Source organism: Halichoerus grypus, chromosome 13, assembly GCF_964656455.1.
Source record: "Halichoerus grypus chromosome 13, mHalGry1.hap1.1, whole genome shotgun sequence".
Taxonomy (NCBI): domain Eukaryota; kingdom Metazoa; phylum Chordata; class Mammalia; order Carnivora; family Phocidae; genus Halichoerus; species Halichoerus grypus.
In genome coordinates, this window is record NC_135724.1 from 65411428 (window position 1) to 65433740 (window position 22313).

General features: G+C 37.7%; 1 protein-coding gene across 6 annotated transcripts in view; it reads left to right on the forward strand.

Moving 5' to 3' along the window:
• Positions 1–22313, forward strand: part of CEP192 (centrosomal protein 192) — a 142940-nt gene that overhangs the window by 19965 nt on the left and 100662 nt on the right. For 5 of the 6 annotated variants that reach the window (XR_013443414.1, XR_013443412.1, XR_013443413.1 and 2 more), the window contains exons 5-9: positions 3963–4015; positions 7189–7309; positions 19472–19617; positions 20744–20882; positions 21689–21819. Coding sequence is in view for 3 of the 6 variants with exons in the window: in XM_036082440.2 (XP_035938333.2) it covers positions 3963–4015; positions 7189–7309; positions 19472–19617; positions 20744–20882; positions 21689–21819 (590 nt within the window). In the remaining 3 variants the exon portion in view is untranslated. The remainder of the gene's footprint in view (positions 1–3962; positions 4016–7188; positions 7310–19471; positions 19618–20743; positions 20883–21688; positions 21820–22313) is intronic. The other variant, XM_078060650.1, reaches the window with a different exon arrangement.

A 22313-nucleotide genomic window follows, 5' to 3' on the forward strand; every position in this document is an offset into this window, starting at 1 on the left:
CAAAACTGGGGGGAAAAGGGAAAAAAAAAAAAATATGATCAGGCTCGTGAGTAGAACAGAGCCATACACTTGATTTTGGGTGTATTTTGGTCTTTTAGACAAAACTGCATCCCAGAATTTTAAAGTAAGAAAAACTTACATAATATACACACACACAAAAATAAGGTTAAATACAATGAAGGGATGGAATATGACTGTAGAAAAATGAAAATTAAAGGTTTTAAAAAGATAAGTCGGTTGAAAAAAGAAAGAAGAAAAATTAAAAAATGAATGTGATCAGGTAGGTGACTAGAACAGAATCATACACTAGATTGTGGGTATATTTTGGTCTTTTAGACAAAACTGCAGAAACTAAGAAAATCTTACATATATATACCAAGAATAAGGTTCAGTACAATGAAGGGATAGAATATGACTGTAAAAATGAAAATTAAAAAAGATTTTTAAAAAGGAATTGATAAGTTGGTTGAAAAAGGAAAGAAAAAAAATTCAAAAAAAAGAAAAAAAAAATAAAGAAAATTTAAAAAATTAAAGTTGAAAGACTAAGGAATCATGGGAAAAAAGCCATGACTTCTTTGTGCTGTATTCCCCTAGTGCTGGAGTTCTGCAGTTCTCATGGATCGCTAAACTTGGTCTTGGCAGGATATTCTTGCTGATCTTCTGGGGGAGGGGCTGTTGCATTGATTCTCAAATGTCTTTGCCCCAGGCGGAATTGCAGTGCCTTTGCCAGGGGCCAGGCTAAGCAGTCTGCTCTGGTTTGCTCTCGGTAGCCCTTTTCCCTGAAGGCTTTCAGCACAGCTTTAGAGGGTAAGAATGAAAATGGCAGTCTCCCAATCTCTGGCCCCAGAGGAGCCGAGAGCTTGGGCCCCCACTCAGTGAGCCCCCAGAGAAAAGCGGTCACTCCTGTCTCCCTGGTCTCCAGCTACACTCCGTGCTTACCTGGCCTGTGACTGAGCATTTCTATCTCTGGCACACGGCCCTGTTTGGAGTCTCCAAACCCAGCTGATTTCCTGCAGTGGGCTCTCGCGAGGCTCCTCCCAAGGGAGGAAGGGAAGTCTCTCCGGATCTGCTGCTTGTTGGGTCCCTGCTCAAAGAGCAAGGGCCCTACTGTGCTGCGGATCATGGTTTATGGCAACCCCAAGCTGAGAGCCCACTCCTGGGCTCTCTCTTTGCAGCCGGCTTCCCTGCTCTGATACCTGGGAGCTCTGCCACACTCAGGCACCCCCAGGCTTTCAGTGACCCTGAGGGTCCTGAGACCACACTATCCCAGCAAGGGTTACACCCCCCACCCCCTCTGCTTAGCCACCAGAGTGACGTCCCTCACTGGAGCAGACTTCTAAAAGTTCTGATTTTGTGCCCTTATGCTCTATCACTTGCCGGTAACCGGCTGACAGAACGCTCCCCCCCCCAACCCCGCGCCCCCGTCTATCTTCCCATATATGCCTCAGATTCACTTCTCCGCATGTCCTACCTTGCAGAAAGCGGTCGCTTTTCTGTTCATAGAATTGCTGCTATTCTTTTCTTCGATCTCCTGTTGAGTTTGTTAGTTGTTCAGAATGGTTTGATAGCTATCTAGCTGAATTCCTGGTACCAGATAAAAGTTCGATCTCTTACTCCTCCGCCATCTTGGACCACCCTCCTCTTGATTAATCTTTTAATTGTCTTCACTGATTAAGCTGAAAGCTCCTTTCCTTTGGAAACCATTCTGTCAGATGGCCACAGCACACGTTGTGTTTAAGACACACCTTTCACACTCCGCCCCCCCCGCCCAATTGATTGATATTACCACCAGTCATATTTGTTCCTAAATTTATTTTATATAAATTTGTGAATTATAAATTCTAAAATTATTGTTTCTAAGAAAACCAAGTTGAATGCTTTGGAGTCATTTGAACAGTTGTTTTCAAATTTAGGGGAAGATTATAAGAAATAAATAACTTACAGGCTCTGCTTTCAGATTGCTTCTAAGTACTCTATGTTCTCTTTTGTCAGAGAAATTAAAGCTAAATATTTTAAACTATGTGTTGTATTCTTATGTAGTGAAGATAGCATGTAATTCCAAATTATGGTTCAGTACTTAGCCCATATTATAGGATTGATGAATGAATGTACTTTGTATGTTTTTGTTAAAAACCTTAGTGGCTGTTTGTATTTCTCTTGATGAAAAGTGTCAAATATGTACGAAAGTAGTGAGAATGGTATTAACTCCTCACACTTACAAGCAATAAAAGAAAAAATTGGTAAATTGGACTTCATTGAAATTGAAAACTTTCGTGCCTCAAAAGACTTAATAAAGACTGAAAAGGCAGCACAAAGATGGAAGAGAATATTTGCAAATCATATATGGTAAGGGACTGGCATCCAGATTTTAGGTCTTCCAATTCAATAAAAAACACTGTAGAATGGACAAAGGTTTTCAGTAGACATTTGTCTAAAGAAGTTGTAAAATGGCCACTAAACACATGAAACAATGTTCAACATCTTTAGTCATCAGGGAAATGCAAATCAAAACCATGAGATAATGGTTTTACACCTATTATAATAGCTATAATCAAAAAGTTGGAAAATAGCAAGTGTTGGTGAGGATATGGAGAAATTAAAACTCTCATTCATTGCTGGTGGGTATGTAAAATGATGGAGTTGCTGTGAAAGTAGTTTGACAGTTCCTCAAAACATTAAACATAGCACTATCATATGAGCCAGCAGTTCCAGTCCTAGGTATATACCCAAGAGAAATGAAAACCTATGTCTACACAAAACCTTGTACATGAATATTCATAGCAGCATTAATCACAATAGTGATAGAGTGGAAACAACTCAAATCTCCCATCAACTGATGAATGGATAAATAACATGTAGTGTGTCCATATGGTGGAGTATTACTGAGCCATAGAATGGAGTGAAGTATTGATATGTACTATCATATGGATGAATTTTGAATACATTAGGCTAAGTGAAGAAAGACAGATACAAAAGGCCACATGTTGTAAGATTCTGTTCGTCCACAGACATCTGTAGACACCGCATCGGCAAATCCATAGAGACAATAGATTAGTGGTTGCCAGGGCCAGGGGAAGGGGAGAATAGGGAATGACTGCTAATGGGTACAGTGTGTGTTTCTGGAATGATGAAAATATTGTGGCATTAAAGAGTGCTGATGGTTGCACAGCCTTGAGAATATACTAAAAACCACTGTTTTGAATGCTTTAAGAAGGTGGTGATTTCATGGTATGCAAATTTTATGTCCGTTAAGAAAAACTCATATACTTATCCCACAATCTCAGTTAGTATAAGATTTAGTCATATTTGCTTTATCTCTTCTGTTTTTTTATTACTTTTTTCTGATATTTTAAAATTCAAGTATCGTTTTATTCCTACATATTTTAGTATGCATCTCTAAAAATACAGATATTTTCTTATATAACCACAGTGCTGTTAACACTGCTAACAGAATTAACAATTCTTTTATTATCATATAGTACTCTAGTCCATATTCATTTTACTAATTATCCAGGTTAGTTTGCTTGAATTGGAGTCCAAAGAAGGTTACCTTATGTTACGTTATATTATTTGTTGTGTGTCCTAAGTCAGTGCCTGTTGGAAAAAACTCAGTCTGTCACCTGTAGAGTGTTCCATGATTTGGATTTGTCTGTATGCTTAGTCATGCTGTCATTTTTCTTGTTTCTCTCTTCCCTATATCCTCTATAAAGCAAAAGTTAGCTTTAAAGCCTTGATTAGATTCATATTCAGGGTTTTTTTTGGCATATGTATAATTTTTCATACTTCTCCACCCTGACAGTTTTTTAACTAAACTGACCAGTGATAAGTTCCTATACCATCACTTAAAAGTGCTTTATTCTACTTAAGGGAAAAAAGTTTAGTTAATTTATAATTTTTAGGGGTTATTGGGTTTTTAGTTGATAAAATAATTTGGTCTCAGTTATTTTTGTTTTCTCAAACAGACTCACCTGTTGATTTTTGTTTACAACCATGGATGAATAATAAGGAGAACAAGGTAATCTTTTATATGTTACCAATTTCTGGAGTGTTATTAGGAGAGTGAAAGTTTCTATTTTGCATTTGTAAGTGTTAAATAGCAGTAATTTTAGTTAGAAAAATAGCAGAAATCCACATTACTGCTTCAAGTAATCAGCACGTGAGAGTCGTCTTGGTCTAGGGCTTCCTGTGTCATTAGGACTTCTCCACCTTTGCTCTACTTCACTCCTTGCTGCTTCCTTCTTGAAAGATGGCTCTGGGAAGGTAAGGGCTTCTCTTTGTTTCGTTTATTTTATTTAAAGATTTTATTTATTTATTTATTTGTCAGAGACCACTAGTGGGGGGAGCCGCAGGCAGAGGGAGAAGCAGGTACCCCGCTGAGCAGGGAGCCCCACGCGGGACTTGATCCCATGACCCTGGGATCATGACCCTGAGCCAAAGGCAGACGCTTAACTGACTGAGCCACCCAGGCATCCCTCTTTGTTTTGTTTATTGTTTCTTGAGTGCCTGGCACATAGTTGGCACTCAGTAATTGGTTGAATGATCAGGAGGCTGTCTTCATTTTTAGGCAACCTAAGCCTACATTCTTAACATTCGTGACCAAAAAAGAAGACCGTGAACTTTCTTTGAGGGTAAATTAAAAAAAAAAAAAAAGACAACAACTCTAATGAGCTCACTTGGGTCATATGTTCTCCCCTATGTAATTCACTGTGCCAAGGGGTAGGTTGGAATAAAATACTCTGTTTGTTGAGCCTGAACTTAGGTCCACTTCTGTGTGTGTGTGTGTGTGTATGCATGTACATCAGTGTACATATATATGTACAGAGAGGAATGCAGCTGATAGCCCCACCAGGTCCACATGATGTAAAAAGAGATGGGCTCCTCAAAGAAGGGGGGCTTAGCAGACCAACAGGTCATGTCCAACATAAACATTTAATAGGGATTTCAGGCCTGGAGTCTGGTATTTATAAAATATAAACAAAAAGGTCTAAAGAATTATTTCAGGTTGGCAGTCTATAGCTTATTTGCCTGTCTCTGTAAATTTTTGTTGGAACACAGCGATGCCCATTTGTTTCTGTTTTGTTCAGGGCTGCTTTGTGTTACAGTAGCCGAGTTGAGAAGCTGTGACAGAGACTGTAAGGCTGACAAAACCTGAAATATTTTGCTGGCTGACTCTTTACAGAAAATGTCGACCCCTGCTCTGTACACTTGCTCCTTGTATGTAACTACTAACAACTTTCAAATTTGAGAAATGCTTTTTAAAGGAAGTTCAAGTGTAGTCAAATTGAAATTAAGTTAGAAAGCATGATTTCTTGAACATTTAGAAGACATGGTTTCTAAAGAGAAAAGACATAACTTTTCTTCATGGTAGGAAATTTATTTTTTTAGGATGGCTGAAGAATTGACTTCCAAAAAGTATTAGAAATTATTGATAGTAAGAGAGGAACCATAAAACTGGAAAGCAGCAAAACAAGTATAGAAACATGAGATACTAATAAAAAGGAGATTACAAAGTAAGAGGAAGAGGAAAAGAAATACGTTAGAAAATGTAGACCAGAGGGAGCTACTACTTCATTTGACACGTGTGTGTGTGTCCGGGGGTGAGGGGAGTGGTGAGAATAAGCTCTTTTTAATTTATTTGATTAATTTTTTAAAAGATTTTTTATTTTTTAAGTAATCTCTACACCCAGCATGGGGCTCAAACTCACAATCCTGGGATCAAGAGCTGCATGCTTCGCTGAGCCAGCCAGGCATCCCAGCTCTTTCTTATTTTTATTTTTATGTATTTATTTTTATTTATTTTTATCTGTCAGTCTATTTATTTATTAAAGATTTTATTTATTTATTTGACAGAGAGTTAGCAAGAGAGGAAACAGAAGCAGGGGGAGTGGGAGAGGGAAAAGTAGGCTTCCTGCTGAGCAGAGAGCCCGATGTGGGGCTTGATCCCAGGACCCTGGGATCATGACCTGAGCCAAGGGCAGACACTTAATGACTGAGCCACCCAGGCACCCCTCTTTCTTATTTTTAATTAAAGTATAGTTGATATTACAATGTTGTCTTAGTTTCAGGTATACAACAAAGCAGTTAACAACTTTATACTTTTTTTTTTTTTTTAAGATTTTATTTATTTGTCAGAGAGATAGAGAGAGAGCACACACACACAGCAGGGGGAGCAGCAAAGAGAGAAGCAGGCTCCCTGCTGAGCTGGGAGCCCGGTGTGGGACTCGATCCCAGGACCCAGGGGTCATGACCTGAGCCGAAGGTAGTCACTTAACCAACTGAGCCACCCAGGTGCCCAACTACTGTATACATTATAAATGCTCTCCACCAGAAGTGTAGTTACCCTCTGTCACCATGCAAAGTTATTACAATATTATTGACTGTATTCTCTATGTAGTACTTTTCATCCCTGTGACTTATTTATTTTATAACTGGGATTTTGTACCTCTCATTCATCTATTTCACCCATCGTTCCACTCTCTCCCCTCCAGGAACCACCACTTTTTTCTCAGATGTGTTTGAGTCTATTTCTGTTTTTTTGTTTGTTCATTTGTTTTTTTCGTTTCCACATCTTTAGATCTTTATGAGCATAATTCAGCACGGTTCTCTAAGTATGCAATTGTATGGAGAGCCCTTGTTTTTATCTTAAAAATTGTGTATTTTGCAATCTAATTTTAAAGATGGTATTGTCTGATATATATTTAGTAAGATTTTGAAATAAAGTTGACATGTAGAAGGCAATGTTACCTTTTATTCTGGGCCTTGAATGCCCTTAACAAACTGCTGTGTGCTGTTAGGATTATGTTGTCCCTGGGTTGAGAAGCAGAAAAACCAGCGATTTCAATGTAGATTGCAGAGTCCAACTTGGCTGTTATCTTCACTTCCTACCCCAAGCCTTGTATTGTTCAAATTCATTTGGGTATTAGTGTACTAACTATGTTACTAGGTCTTCTGAGCTTGTGCATTCAATTTGAGATGTTAAATTTAACAATGTCTCAGTGGGTGGGTCGGGGAGGAAAGTGGAATGGGGGCAGGAAGAAAGTTATTGATACACATAAAACAGCTAGACCTTCATTGCCTAAATTGTGAATTACAAATACTGAGCACATTGGTGGTCCTTTTTGCAACCTTGTAGTGTGGTCTTCAAAGTAGTGAGTTCGCTTTTGTTACTTGGCATTTTATTTCTTACAGATGATTGTTCCTCTTGCTGGAAAACATTTTGAAGACAAGAATCCACACAATGACTTAAGCCACACTAGTTTATTAGAAAATGAGAAACTTACATCACTGACAAGCTTGGAGGATTCTTCTGGTACTGTAAAGTGACTTGTGTTTTCCAGTCTCCACGTCTTTCTACTTCTTTGTTTCAGTAGTTACTATGCCAGCTTTTTGTTTGTCTTCTCCTTTACCTCCTCCCTACCAGCACTCACATGGCACTTCTGTTGAGTGATGGAATTTTTAAAAACTTATTTATTATGAATCCTGATATGATTATGCTCATCCCTCAGTTTATTATCATTAGGATACAGAATATAAAGCACTATGTTAAGAAATTGGGGGAACAATGAAATATTTAGTCTCTGCTCTCTGAAAGTTCTGCCAAGTGAGAGAAGAGATGCACAGCTAACCCTCTGACTACCTTAAGTATACCTCAACGGTACAAATTGTGCAGGATTCATAGGAGGGTGACAAATTAGTTCTGATTGAGGAAAGTATCTGTGAAGCTTTCTTAAAAGGGGATGCAGTTTTTCCTTTTTCATGAAAAGACCCATGATAGGCCTTAACATAGATTTGGGAAGAGAAGTATATTTCAGGAAGCGGGACAGCTTCTGTAAAGGCGCTATGGTGGGGGCATTTTAGACCATGTTTGGAGAATAGTTAAACTTGCGGTTTTCTGTGGCAGGTTTACAGCACCTGTAGGAGGCTATTTTGGGACATAAACTCAGGCAAATAGGAAGGGACCAAATTAATTATAGCTTTGAAGGCCAGGCTGATGAGCTGAGTGGGATAAATAATTATAAATTCATGATAGGTTTTGCTGCCAGTGTTTAGATATTTTTGGATTATAGAATTGTGAATAAGGAATCATTGACTGAATTCATTCAGACCTTTGTTTTAGTAGGCTAGGTTTTTTAAGGCTCTTAATGCTGATTGCAAAATTATTCTCTTGAAAAGGCAGTGACAAGTTATAATACCATTACTAGTGAGTGAGAGTTCTAGTTTTACTCTGGCCTTGCTGGGCTGGGTGTTAGAACATTAAAAACCACTGGTAGTGTTTTGCTTATTTACAGTTTTTTGGTTTGATGAAAGTTGAATAATTTTTATTCCTATCTATTGGTATTCAACTTTGCTATATATTGTTTTCCTTAGTTGCTTCTTTCTCAAGATCAGATATTGTTTGAAGTTTCACTTTATGCTTAATCATTAGTTCACCTAGAATTTGTTTTTACTTCTCCTGTGACAGGCTTATCTGTCCCCCTTTTTTTTTTTAATTTTTTTATTGTTATGTTAATCCCCATACATTACATCATTAGTTTTAGATATAGTGTTCCATGATTCATTGTTTGTGCATAACACCCAGTGCTCCATGCAGAACGTGCCCTCCTCAATACCCATCACCAGGCTAACCCATCCTCCCAACCCCCTCCCCTCTAGAACCCTCAGTTTGTTTTTCAGAGTCCATTGTCTCTCATGGTTCTTTTATCTGTCCCTTTTTGATAGTTACCCATTGGCACATCATTTTCTGTCTGTCTTTTTTAAAAGATTTTTATTTTTTTGTCAGAGAAAGAGCGTGTGCACAAGCAGGGGACGTGGCAGGCAGAGGGAGAAGCAGGCTCCCAACTGAGCAGGGAACCTGATGTGGGACTTGATCCCAGGACCCTGGGATCATGACCTGAGCCGAAGGCCGACACTTAACTGACTGAGCCACCCAAGCGTCCCAGCACACCATTTTCTGAATAATTGTGGCGCCTGGGTGGCCTTTTTCCCACTGATCTTTGATGCCACATTTATTCCAACTTTTGTTATATGCCAGAATTTTTTTCTGTGCTATTCTCTCAATGAAGATTAAATAGTTTGTATTAGAAGGTTCACAACGATTTATAGTTGAAATTATAAATAGTATTTTCAGTACAGATGTTAAAACAAAATCACATGGACTATTGACCCATGTGTTTTTATCAACTTTTTAAAAAAATTTTAATTACAGTATACTTAACATACAGTGTTATATTAGTTTCAGGTGTACAATATAGTAATGTATCAGTTTTGTACATTACTTAGTGGTTATCATGTTAAGTGTACTCTGGTTCACATATTTCACCGGTTCCCCACCAGCTTCCCCTCAAGTAACCATCAGTTTGTACTCTAGTTAAAAGTCGGTTTCTAAGTTTATCTCTCTTTCTCTCTCTCTCTGCCTCCCCTTTGCTTGTTTGTTTTATTTCCTAAAATCCACATGAGTGAAATTATATGGTATTTGTCTTTCTCTGACTTACTTTGTTTAGCATAATACTTTCTAGCTCCATCCATGTTGCAAATGGCAAGATTTTATTTTCTTTTTAAAATTTTTTTTAAAGGTTTTTATTATTTATTTATTTGAGAGAGAAAGAGAGAGAGGACAAGCGGAGGGGGAGGGTGTCGGTGCAGACGTAGAGGCAGACTCCCGCTGAGCAGGGAGCCCGAGATCATGACTTGAGCTAAAGGCAGATCCTTAACCGACTGAGCCACCCAGGTGCTCCAAGATTTTATTCTCTTTTATGGCTGACTAATATTCCCCTGTGTGTGTGTTTGTGTGTGTACCACATCTTATTTATCCATTCACCTGTTGACACTTGGGCTGCCTCCATAGTTAGGCTGTTCTAAATAATGAGGCAGTAAACGTAGAGGTGCATGTAGACTTTGAATTAGTGTTTTCTGGTTTTTTTTTTTTTGGATTGGGTTAATTAAATTTAATTTATTTTCCCTTATTTTTTAAAATTTCTAAAATTTTTTTTTTCAAGATTTTTATTTTTATTTATTTGACAGAGAGAGACACAGCGAGAGAGGGAGGGAACACAAGCAGGGGGAGTGGGAGAGGGAGAAGCAGGCTTCCCGCGGAGCAGGGAGTCCGACATGGGGCTTGATCCCAGGACCCTGGGATCATGACCTGAGCCGAAGGCAGACGCTTAACGACTGAGCCACCCAGGCACCCCTAAAATTTCTAAAATTTTTTAAGTTTAAATTCAATTAATTAACATGTAGTGTATAATTAGTTTCAGAGGTAGAGTTCAGTGATTCATCAGTCTTATATAATACCCAGTGCTCATTACATCACATGCCATCCTTAATGTCCATCACCCAGTTACCCCTTCCCCACCCACCCCCCCCAGCAGCCCTCAGTTTGTTTCCTATGATTAAGTCTCTTATGGTTTGTCTCCCTCTCTGATTTCATCTTGTTTTATTTTTCCCTCCCTTCCACTAGGCTCCTCTGTTTTGATTCTTAAATTTCATATATGAGTGAGATCATACGATAATTGTCCTTCTCTGACTGACTTATTTCAACTCAGCATAGTACCCTCTGGTTCCATCCATGTCATTGCAAATGGCAATATTTCTTTTTTTTGATGGCTGAGTAATATTCCATTGTGTATATATACCACATCTTCTTTATCCATTCATCTGTTGATGGACATCTGGGCTCTTTCCATAGTTTGGCTATTGTGGACATGCCATAAACATTGGGGTGCACGTGCCCCTTCGGATCACTACATTTGTGATCACTAGTAGTGCAATTGCTGGGTCGTAGAGTAGCTATTTTCAACTTTTTGAGGAACCTCCATACTGTTTTGCAGAGTGGCTGCACCAGCTTGCATTCCCACCAACAGTGTAAAGTTCCCCTTTCTCCGCATCCCCGCCAACATCTGTCGTTTCCTGACTTATTAATTTTAACCATCTGACTGCTGTGAGGTGGTATCTCATTGTGATTTTAGTTGTATTTCCTTGATGCCAGGTGATGTGGAGCATTTTTTCATGTGCCTGTTGGCCATTTGAATGTCTTCTTTGGAGAAATGTCTGTTCATGTTTTCTGCCCACTTCTTGATTGTATTATTTGTTCTTCGGGTGTTGAGTTTGATAAGTTCTTTATAGATTTTGGATATTAGCCCTCTATCTGATAGGTCATTTGCAAGTATCTTCTCCCATTCTGTTGGTTGTCTTGGTTTTGTCAACTGTTTCCTTTGCTGTGCAAAAACTTTTTATCTTGATGAAGTCCCAATAGTTCATTTTGCCTTTGTTTCCCTTGCCTTTGGAGATGTGTCTAGCAAGCAGTTAGGTGGCTTAGGTCACAGAGGTTGCTGCCTGTGTTCTCCTCTAGGTTTTTGATGGATGCCTATCTCACGTTTAGGTCTTTCATCCATTTTGAGTCTATTTTTGTATATGGTGAAAGGAATTGGTCCACTTTCATTCTTCTGCATGTGGCTGTCCAATTTTCCCAACACTATTTGTTGAAGAGACTGTCTTTTTTCCATTGGATATTCTTTCCTGCTTTGTCGAAGATTAGTTGACCGTAGAGTTTTGAGAGTCCCATTTCTGAGTTCTCTGTTCTGTTCCATTGTTCTTTGTGTCTGTTTTTGTGCCAGTACCATACTGTCTTGATGATCACAGCTTTGTAATAGAGCTTGAAGTCTGGAATTGTGATGCTACCAGCTTTGGTTCTCTCTTTCAACATTCCTTTGGCTATTCGGGGTCTTTTCTGGCTCCATACAAATTTTAGGATTATTTGTTCCATTTCTGTGAAAAAAGTTGATGGTATATTGAGAGAGATTGCATTAAATGTGTAGACTGCTCTAGGTAGCATAGACATTAACAGTCTTTGTTCTTCCAATCCATGAGCATGGAACGTTTTTCCATTTCTTTGTGTCTTCCTCAATTTCTTTCATGAGTATTCTATAGTTTTCTGAGTACAGGTTCTTTGCCTCTTTGGTTAGGATTATTTCTAGGTATCTTATGGTTTTGGGTGCAGTTTCTGTTTCTTCTGTCTCATTGTTAATGTATAAATGTGCAACTGATTTCTGTGCATTGATTTTATATCTTGCCACTTCCCTGAATTCCTGTATGAGTTCTAGCAGTTTTGGGGTGGAGTCTTTTGGGTTTTCCACATAAAATATCATATCATCTGCAAAGAGTGAGAGTTTGACTTCTTCTTTGCTGATTCGGATGCCTTTTATTTCTTTTTGTTGTCTGATTGGCGAAGCTAGGCCTTCTAGTACTATGTTGAACAGCAGTGGTGATAGAGGACATCCTTGCCATGTTCCAGACCTCCAGAATGATATTCACTGTGGGCTTTTTGTATATGGTTTTTATGATATTGAGGTATGTTCCTCTATCCCTACACTGTAAAGAGTTTTAATCAAGAAAGGATGCTGTACTTTGTCAAATGCTTTTTTCTGCATCTGGGAGGATAATATGGTTTTTTCTTGTTCTTTGTTTTATTAATGTGATGTATCACAGTGAATGATTTGCAGATGTTGAACCACCCTTGCAGCCCAGGAATAAATCCCACTTGGTCGTGGTGAATAATCCTTTCGATGTACTGTTGGATCCTATTGGCCAGTATCTTGGTGAGAATTTTTACATCCATGTTCATCAGGGATATTGGTCTGTAATGCTCCTTTTTAGTAGGGTCTTTGTCTGGCTTTGGGATCAAGGTAATGCTGGCCTCATAAAATGAGTTTGGAAGTTTTCCTTCCATTTCTGTTTTTTGAAACAGCTTCAGAAGAATAAGTATTAATTCTTCTTTAAATGTTTGGTAGAATTCCCCTGGGAAGCCATCTGGCCTTGAGCTCTTGTTTGTTGGGAGATTTTTGATTACTGCTTCAATTTCCTTGCTGGGTCTGTTCAGGTTTTCTGTTTCTTCCTGGTTCAGTTTTGGTAGTTTGGTAGTTTGTAGAAAGTGGTCACTTTTCTATTTATAGAATTGAAGCAGTTCTTTTCTTAGATCTCCAATTGAGTTCACAGGTGTTCAGAATGATTTGATAGCTGTCCAGCTGAATTCCTGGGACCAGACAAAGCTGAGGTCTCCTACTCCTCTGCCATCTTGTATTCTCTGTTTGTATTTTTTAGATAAATACCCAATAGTGTAATTACTGGATTGGATGATAGTTGTATTCTTAATTTTTTGAGGAACCTCCATACTGTTTTCCACAGTGGCTGTGCTAGTTTACATTACCACCAACAGCGCAGGAGGGTTCTTTTCTTTCCATATCCTTGCCAACTCTTGTTGTTTTCTCATGGTTTTGATTTTAGCCATTCTGGCAGGTATGAGGTGATATCTAATTGTGGTTTTGATTAAATGTACCCTGACAATGACTGATGTTGAGCATCTTTTCATGTGTCTGTTGGCCATCTGTATGTTGTCTTTGCAGAAATGTATGTGCATGTCTTTTGCCCATTTTTAAAAATTGGATTATTTGGTTTTTTGGTGTTATATTAGTTCTTCATATATTTTGTTGATTGTTTCCTTTGCTGTTCAGAAGCTTTTTATTCTGATGTAGTCCCAATAGTTTATTTTTGTTTTTATTTCCTTTGCCTCAGGAGACATTGCTACAAAAATGTTTTGGCTAGTTTCAGAGATATTACTGCCTGTGCTGTTTTCTAGGAGTTGTATGGTTTCAGGTCTCACATTTAGGTCTTAAATCCATTTTGAGTTTATTTTTGTGTTTGGTCTAAGAAAGTGGTTCAGTGTCATTCTTTTGCATGTTGCTGTCCAGTTTTCCTAACACCATAGCTCTTTTACCATTGCATATTCTTGCCTTGTTTGTTGAAGATTAATTGACCATATAATTGTGAGTTTGTTTCTGAGCTTTCTGTTCTCTTGATCTTAGTGTTTATTTTTCTGCCAGTACCATATTGTTTTGATTACTACAGCTTTGTTTTATATCTTGAAATCTGGGGTTGTGGTACCTCTGGTTTTGTTATCTTTTTCAAGATTGCTTTGGCTATTGGGGGATTTTTGTGGTTCCTTACAAACTTTAGGATAGTTTGTTCTAGCGCTGTGAAAGATACTGTTGGTATTTTGATAGGGATTGCATTAAGTCTATAGATTGCTTAATGTTATATGCACATTTTAACAATATTTGTTCTTCCAGTCCATGAGCATGGATATCTTTCCATTTGTTTGTGTTGTCTTCAATTTCTTTCATCAGTGTTTTAGAGTTTTCAAAGTACAGGTTGTTCACCTCCCTAGCTAAGTTTATTCCCAGGTACATTATTATTTTTGCTGCAATTGTAAATGGGATTTTTAATTTCTCTTTATGCTATTCATTATTAATGTATAGAAATCGATTTTGTATCCTGTGGTCTTATTGAATTTATTTATCAGTTCTAGTAGTTTTTTGGTAGAGTTTTTAGGGTAGTCTATATATGGTATCATGTCATCTGCAAATAGTGAAAGTTTTACTTCTTCCTTACCAATTTGGGGTCCTTTTATTTCTTTTTGTTGTCTGATTGTGGTGGCTAGAACTGTTAGTACTGTGTTAAATAAAAGTGGTGAGAGTGGACATTTTATCTTGTTCCTGACCTTAGGGGAAAAGCTTTCATCAGTTTTCCCCCATTGAGTGTGATGTTTGCTGTGGGCTTTTCATATATGGCCTTTATTATGTTAAGGTATGTTCCCTCCAAACCTACTTTGTGGAGGGTTTTTATCATGAATGGATGCTGTAGTTTGTCAGATGCTTTTTCTGCATCTGTTGGAATGTTCATATGGTTTTTATCCTTTCTCTCGTTAATGTGATGTATCATGTTGATTGACTTGCGAATATCAACCCACCTTTGCATCACAGGAATAAACCTCACTTGATTGTGATGAGTTATTTTTTTTAATGTATTGTTGGATTTGGTTTACTAATATTTTGTTGAGGATTTTTGCATCTCTGTTCAACAGAGATACTGGCCTGTAGTTCTTTTTTTAATAGTGTTTTTATCTGATTTTGGTATCAGGGTAATGATAGAATGAATTTGGAAGCTTTCTTTTCTCTTTTAGTTTTTGGAAGAGTTTGAGAAGAATAGATACTAACTTTGCTTTAAATGTTTTGTAGAATTCACCTGTGAAGCCATCTGGTCCTAGACTTTGGTTGCGTGTTTTTGATTACTGATTAAATTTCTTTGATGGTGGGACACCTGTGTGGCTCAGTCAGTTGGGCGTCTGCCTTCAGCTTGGGTCATGATCCTGGGGTCCTGGGATCGAGTCCCGCATCAGGCTCCTTGCTCGGTGAGGAGTCTGCTTCTCCCTCGTCCTCTGCCCCTCCTCTCTCTCTCTCCCAAATAAATAAATGAAATCTTAAAAAAAAAGTAAAATAAATTTCTTTGCTGGTAATCAGTGTGTTCAGTTTTCCTATTTTTCCCTGATTCACTTTTGGGATGTTACATGTTTCTATGAATTTATCCATTTCTTCTAGGTTGTCCCGATTTGTTATCATATAATTTTTCACAATACTCTCTTAAAATCCTTTGTATTTCTTTGGTGTCAGTTGTTAATTCTCTTCTTTCATTCCTGATTTTGTTTGAGTTCTCTCTCTTTTAAATGAGTACTGCTAAAAATCTATCGATTTTGTTATCTTTTCAAAGAAACAGCTTCTGGTTTCATTGATCTGTTCTATTGTTTTTTAGTTTCTATTTCATTTATTTCTACTCTAATCTTTATTATTTCCTTCCTTCTACTGTTGTTGGGTTTTGTTTGTTTTTTTTCTAGCTCCTTTATTTATAAGGTTAGATTGTTTGAGATTTTTCTTGGCTTCTTGAGATAGGTCTGTATTGTTACAAACTTCCCTCTTAGAACAGCTTTTGCTGCATCCCAAAGATTTTGGACTGTTGTATTTTCATTTTCATTTGTTCATGTATTGTTTGATTTCCTCTTTGATTTCTTGTTGACCCATTTATTGCTTAGTATCATGTTATTAACGTCCATGTATTTGTGTTCTTTCCAGATAGTTTCTTGTGTTTGATTTCTGGTTTCATAGTGTTGTGCTAAGAAAAGATGCATGGTGTGACTTCAGTCTTTTTGAATTTGGTGAGACTTGTTTTGTGGTCTACTTTGTAATCTATTCTGGAGAATATTTCTTGTGCACTTGCGAAGTATTCTGCTGTTTTAGGATGGAATGCTCTGAATATATCTATTAGATCCATCTGGTCCAGCGTGTCATTCAAAGTCACTGTTTCTTTGTTGATTTTCTGTTTGGATGATCTCTCCATTGCTGTAAGTGGGGTGTTAAAGCCCTATATTGTTACTGTGTTACTGTTGCTTACATTTTGCATATTTGTTATCAGTTGCTTAATGTATTTGGGTGCTCCCATGGTGGGTGCATATATATTTATAATTGTTATATCTTGTTGGATTGTCCCCTTTATGTTTATATAGTGTCCTTCTTTGTTTCTTGTTACCTTCTTTGTTTTATAGTCTATTTTGTCCGATATAAATATTGCTACCCTGACTTTCTTTTCACTTCCTTTTGCATGATACATGCTTCTTTCCTTCAATTTCAGTCTGCATGGTTCTTTAGGTCTGAAATGAGTCTCTTATAGTCAGCTTATAGATGGGTCTTGCTTTTTCATCCACTCAGTCACCATGTATCTTTTGATCGGAGTGTTTAGTCCATTTACATTCAAAGTAATTATTGATAAGTATGTACGTACTGCCATTTTGTTATTTGTTTTATGTCTGTTTATGTAGTTCTTCTCTGTTTCTTTCTTCTCTTGCTCTTCTCTCAGGGTTTGGTGGCATTCTTTAGTGATGTACTTGGATTCCTTTCTCTTTATTATTTCCTTATCTATTACTGATTTTTGATTTGTGGTGATCATTAGGTTTGTATATAACATCTTCTGCATATAGCAGTCTATTAATTTGATGGTTGCTTAAGTTTCAACCTATTCTTTACTTCTCTCCCCTCCACGTTTTAGGTATATGTGTATGTTTTAGCTACGTGTCATGCTTTACATCCTTTTATTTTGTGAATCCCTTGATTAATTCTTATACATATACTTACTTTTACTGCTTTTGTGCTTCCTACCTTTCGTACTCCTACTTATTGTCTTTCTACTTAAAGAATTGCCTTTTAACATTTCTTGTAGGGCTGGTTTAATGGTCTTGAAGTCCTTTAAGTTTTGTTTGTCTGCGAAACTCTTTATCTTTCTCTTTATTCTGAATGATAGCCTTGCTGGATAGAGTATTCTTGGCTGCATGTTTTTTCCTTTCAGCCAATTGAATATATCATGCCAGTCCCTCTGTCCTGCAAAATTCTGCTGAAAAATCCACTGATAACTTCATGGGGATTCCCTTGCATGTAGCTGTTTTCTTTTCTCTTGCTGCTTTTATTTATTTTTATTTTTATCTATTTAAGGCATGGAGCCCAACGTGGGCCTTAAATTCACAACCCTGAGATTAAGATTTGAGCTGAGATCAAGAGTCAGATACTTAACTGACTGAGCCACCCAGGCACCCCAGCTCTCTTGCTGCTTTTAGAATTCTCTCTTTATCTCTATTTTTTGCCATTTTAATTGCTATGTGTCTTGGTGTGGACCTCCTTGGGTTGATTTTGTTGGGGGCTCTGTGCCTTCTGGATCTGGATTTCTGTTTCCTTCTCCAGATTCAGGATGTTTTCAGCTATTGTGTCTTCAAATAAATTTTCTGCCCCCTTTTCTCTCTTTTCTCCTTTTGGGATCCCTATAATGTGAATATTACTACATTTGATGGTGTCACTGAGTTCTCTAAGTCTATTTTCACTTTATTATTTTTTTCTCTCTTATGTTCGGCTTGATTGTTTTCCATTATTTTGTCTTCCAGGTTGCTAATCCATTCCTGTGCTTTTTCTAGTCTATTTAGTTCATCTATTCCATGTATTTTTAATTTTAGTTATGAAATTGTTCAACTTTGGTTCTTTTTTGTTTTCTATTTCCTTTTTAAGGGTTTCACTGATGTCCTCTACTCTTTTCTCTAGTCAGTGCATATCTTTATGACCATTACTTTAAATTCTCTATAGGAATATTACTTATCTTAGGTCTATTGCTTTGATTTTTGTCCTGTTCTTTCATCTGGGACATATTCCTCTGTCTTTATTTTGTCTAACTCTCTGTGTCTGTTTCTATGTGGTTCGACAGTCAGCTAAATCTCCTGCTCTTGAAAGTAGCTGCCTTATGAAGAGGTCCTGTAGTGCCCCCCAGTGCAGTTTCCCCTGTTTACCAGAACCTGGTGCTTAAGGGGTGTCACCTGTGTGTGTTGCGTGTGCCCTGCTGTTGTGGCTGAGCCACTTTTGCCTTCAGTGCAGTCATCTGCAGTTTCTTTTGTCTGTTATGGGCAGGGTTTGGTCCCTGTGTTGTAATGGGCCAGTCTGGGGCTGCCTTGGGCTTGAGTTGAGTCAGACCAGGTGTTTCCAGAGCTGTGGTAGCACCAAACTGCAAGGAGCTTTCTCTGTGTTGTCCCCTGGGAAGCTTTCGTTGGTGGGTGGGGCCTGCAGTCAGATTAGCTGTCTGTCTTCAGCCTACTCCTGGGACCACAGTCTTGATATGTATGTGGTTATCTTTCTTTCTCCCTGGGGCAGAAGTCACTTTGGAGTGGTGCTGACTGTTGTCAGGGCTGCTTGCACACTGCCAGGCTTGTAGCACTACTTTGGACGTGCTCTGGCCAAGAGCATATTGGAAGGGGTGTAGCTGCAGGAGAATGTGGGGCAGGGTGCACTGTTAGCAAGTTACCTAGTGAGTGTCTTAGCCCCACTGGTCCCCACAGGTGTTTGTGTATCTAGGCTGGGGAGCAGGGAAGGGAAATAGTGCCTACCAGCTCCTTTTTCCTGAAGTCTCCCAAAGATCCCTGATCCTCCAGCATATACACCAAAATTAGTCAACAAATCTCCTGCATACCCTAGGTGGTTTTCAGACTGTTGCTTCTGTGTTGTATCCCTGCAGGGCTGTTTGTTGTGCTTTTTAAAGGCAGGGACCCCGTTTCCTTTTGCCCTCTTGGCTCTGCCAGAGCCAAGCCCACTGATTTTTAAAGCTCCAGGTGGTATGCCCCAGTGATTGAAAGAACTTGTGAAATTTGACCCCTGTGTTTTTCAAAGCCAAATGTCTTGGGGGTTTGTCTTCCCCATGCCTAGGCTGCCTGGTGTGAGGGTCTGTTTCTCTCCCCTCTCTGCACCCTTGGAATCCCTCCCTTTTGATCCCATGGGTTCATTTAGCTCCTGACTATGTTTCTGCCCTTCCTATCCTCTTTGATGTGGCCTCTTCTCTACATTTAGCTGTGGAGTGTTTGCTCTGCCAGTCTTTGGATCCTTTTCTGGGTTATTCACACTTATGTGGGTGTTATCTAGTTGTATCCATATAACAAGGTGAGTTTAGGGACCTCCTACTCTGCCTTCTTCCTCAGAAGTCTTTATCAACCCTTTTGATTAAATATTATAGTTCAGTCAGTACTTTAAAACGTTTCCTTTTTCTTTTTTTACCATTTTACCAATAGATGATGATATTGATGATGAAGAGTTTTATGATGAACATTTGGAGGCTTACTTTGAGCAACTGGCTATTCCAGGAATGATATATGAAGACCTAGAACAGGAACATCCAGAAAAAGATTTTAAATTACCTACAAGTGATCCATGTCAGGTATGTTCCAATCTTACGGTTTTTCAGAAATTTGACTTTAGAAAACTATTACTGGTCTCATTAGATACTACCATAAAACAGAAGCTTTTGGTTTTTTTTGGTCTCTGTTTTTCCAGATAGAAAGTGATGAGAAATACCTTGTCCGTCCTTTCTTGCTGCTTCTTACTTTTCCTTCCTCTGCAGAAAAATTGAAGAATATCACAATGAACATGTGTATGCCCCTCATCCAAATTAACCAATTGTTAACATTTGGCATCTTTATGTTTTCTTTGTTCCTCCATGAATACTTTTTTCCTGTATCATTTAAGAGGAATTTGCAGATATTTTGACATGTCACCCTAATACTTTGACATTTTTTTTCCTGCAAATAAAGATATTTTCCTGCATAATCTCACTTCTGTTATCTAACTTTGATACAGTAATGTAAATGAATATACAGTCCATATTCACATTTATCCAGTTGTCTCCAAAATGTCCTTCACTTTTATTGTTTTTGATATAGGATTTAATCAAGGATTACAGTTGCTTCTGGTTGTCCTATCTCTTTAGTATTTCACTTTGGAGTAGTTCTTCCATGTCATTAAAGTTTTTTATGTAAAATGACCGATAAGCTGGTTATATCTGATTGCTTTTTTCCCCTCCTGATCAAAGATTTTGGCAAGAATTCAAAGTAAGCATGTATATCATGAACAGGTTAAGATTAAACATAAGGATGATATGTGCTTCTCCTTGTATCACATCAGGAGATGTAGAAGTCTGTTGGTCCCACTATTGGTGATGTTGTGTTTGATAATCTTGGTTAATGTGTTGTTGGCTACATGTCTCCTTGTGTAGGTGCCTTTCTTTTCTCCTTTGTTATCAATAAGTAATCTGGGGAATGATGCATTGAGGCCATGTGAACTTCCTATTCCCCAAGAACCTTTCACAAACTGGATTTAGTATCATTGCTGAGGCCTCCTAGAAACAGTTATTCCTATGGTGATTATAATGGTGGTGTTTCCAGTTCCTTTTACATTAATTACCTGGCATCCTTCTGTCAAGAAGTCATTCTCTGCTTCTCATGTTTTTCCCCTAAAACTTTTTGGTTTTAATTTAAAAAAATACAGCTAAGATATTTTTTCAACAGGCAAATGAAAATGATAGCTATAAACCTCAATCAGAAAATAACAGCTCTCTGATTTCCCATGGCTTACACTCTTCAGGAAATTCTGAAACAACCCACAAAGAGTCTGAAGTAGGCCATGTTGTTTGTCTGCCTGGGACCAGTAAGTATTGAAATATGACTCCATTGTTCTTTTTTTTTTTAAAGATTTTATTTTATTTTTTTATTATGTTAACTACCATATAGTACATCATTAGTTTTTGATGTAGTGTTCAGTGATTCATTAGTTGCATATAACACCCAGTGCTCATCACAACACTTGCCCTCCTTAATACCGTTTTTCTTAAATTCTATTTGACTTTGCCTTTTTTCCAAAGATTCATTTCTTTGGTATAATGTAACCTGTATTAACTGTTGAATTTCTTCAAATTTTTAAACAATCTAAATGTTTTCAAAAGAATACATTAATATTATTAGAAATACTGTAGTGGGTATTGCTTGCATTGCTTATTACAAATGAGTGTGTTTTATTCAGACATTTGAGAATTAAAAATGAATTCTTTGTGTGGTCGCAGTTTGTCACATTTCCTGTTGTCTCTTACTGATGGTTACTTTTTCTTGTATGCAAATTGCTGTATTTGTCATATGATTGTTAATTAACTAGGTTTACATAAAATAATTTGAATAGCAAGAAGCAGTTATGGGGCACCTGGGTGGCTCATTCGGTTTAGCATCTGCCTTCGGCTCAGGTCATGATCCCAAGGTCCTGGGATCAAGTCCCACATCGGGCTCCCTGCTCAGCGGGAAGCCTGCTTCTCCCTCTTCTCCCTGCCTATGCTCTCTCTCACTATCTCTGTCTCTCTCTTTCAAATAAATAAAATAAATAAAAAATCTTAAAAAAAAAAGAAGCAGTTATTAGATTACTGAGACTTTGACATTGCTCTATTAATTTTTTTTCTTGTATTTCAGGTAATTTTGTAGATACTGGAGATAGTAGAAGGCATATAGATGGTGTATTATCATGTTCTAGTACTCAGAGAATTGAACAAGAGAAAGAAAGGGCAGACAGTTTGAAGGGTATTGTCCCACATCATGGCAGAGTAAGTTTATATGCATTTTCTTCAAATTTTCTATGAAAAGGATAAAAAGCCTTTTGAATGATATCAGTTTTTTTTCATAGTAACAACTGCTGATTTCTGGAAAATATAGAAAAGATATTAAAAAGTTTCCCTACTGATAATGTTTTATGTGTGTGTTAGTACGTATCTTTGAGATTACTAAGATTATATTAAATATATAATTACATACGTTTTCTTAAATTTAAATATTTTTGACTTGCATTTAGATCATTCATTTGAAAAGTTCTTCAGCTTGGTAACAGAACATTAAATAAAAAAGCAAACTGTTGATCTTTAACCTTGCTCAAGCATGTTTGTTTTCCATTCATTGTTTTCTGTTTGTTAATAGCAACCCATTACTCCTACACTTGAAACTTGGTAGTCATTTCTGACTCTTACCAATTCTTTGTCCCCTTTTTAAAAGTAATGTATGCCTCAGGGTTGTATGATGGTTTTTAATTTAGAGGGAATGTGTG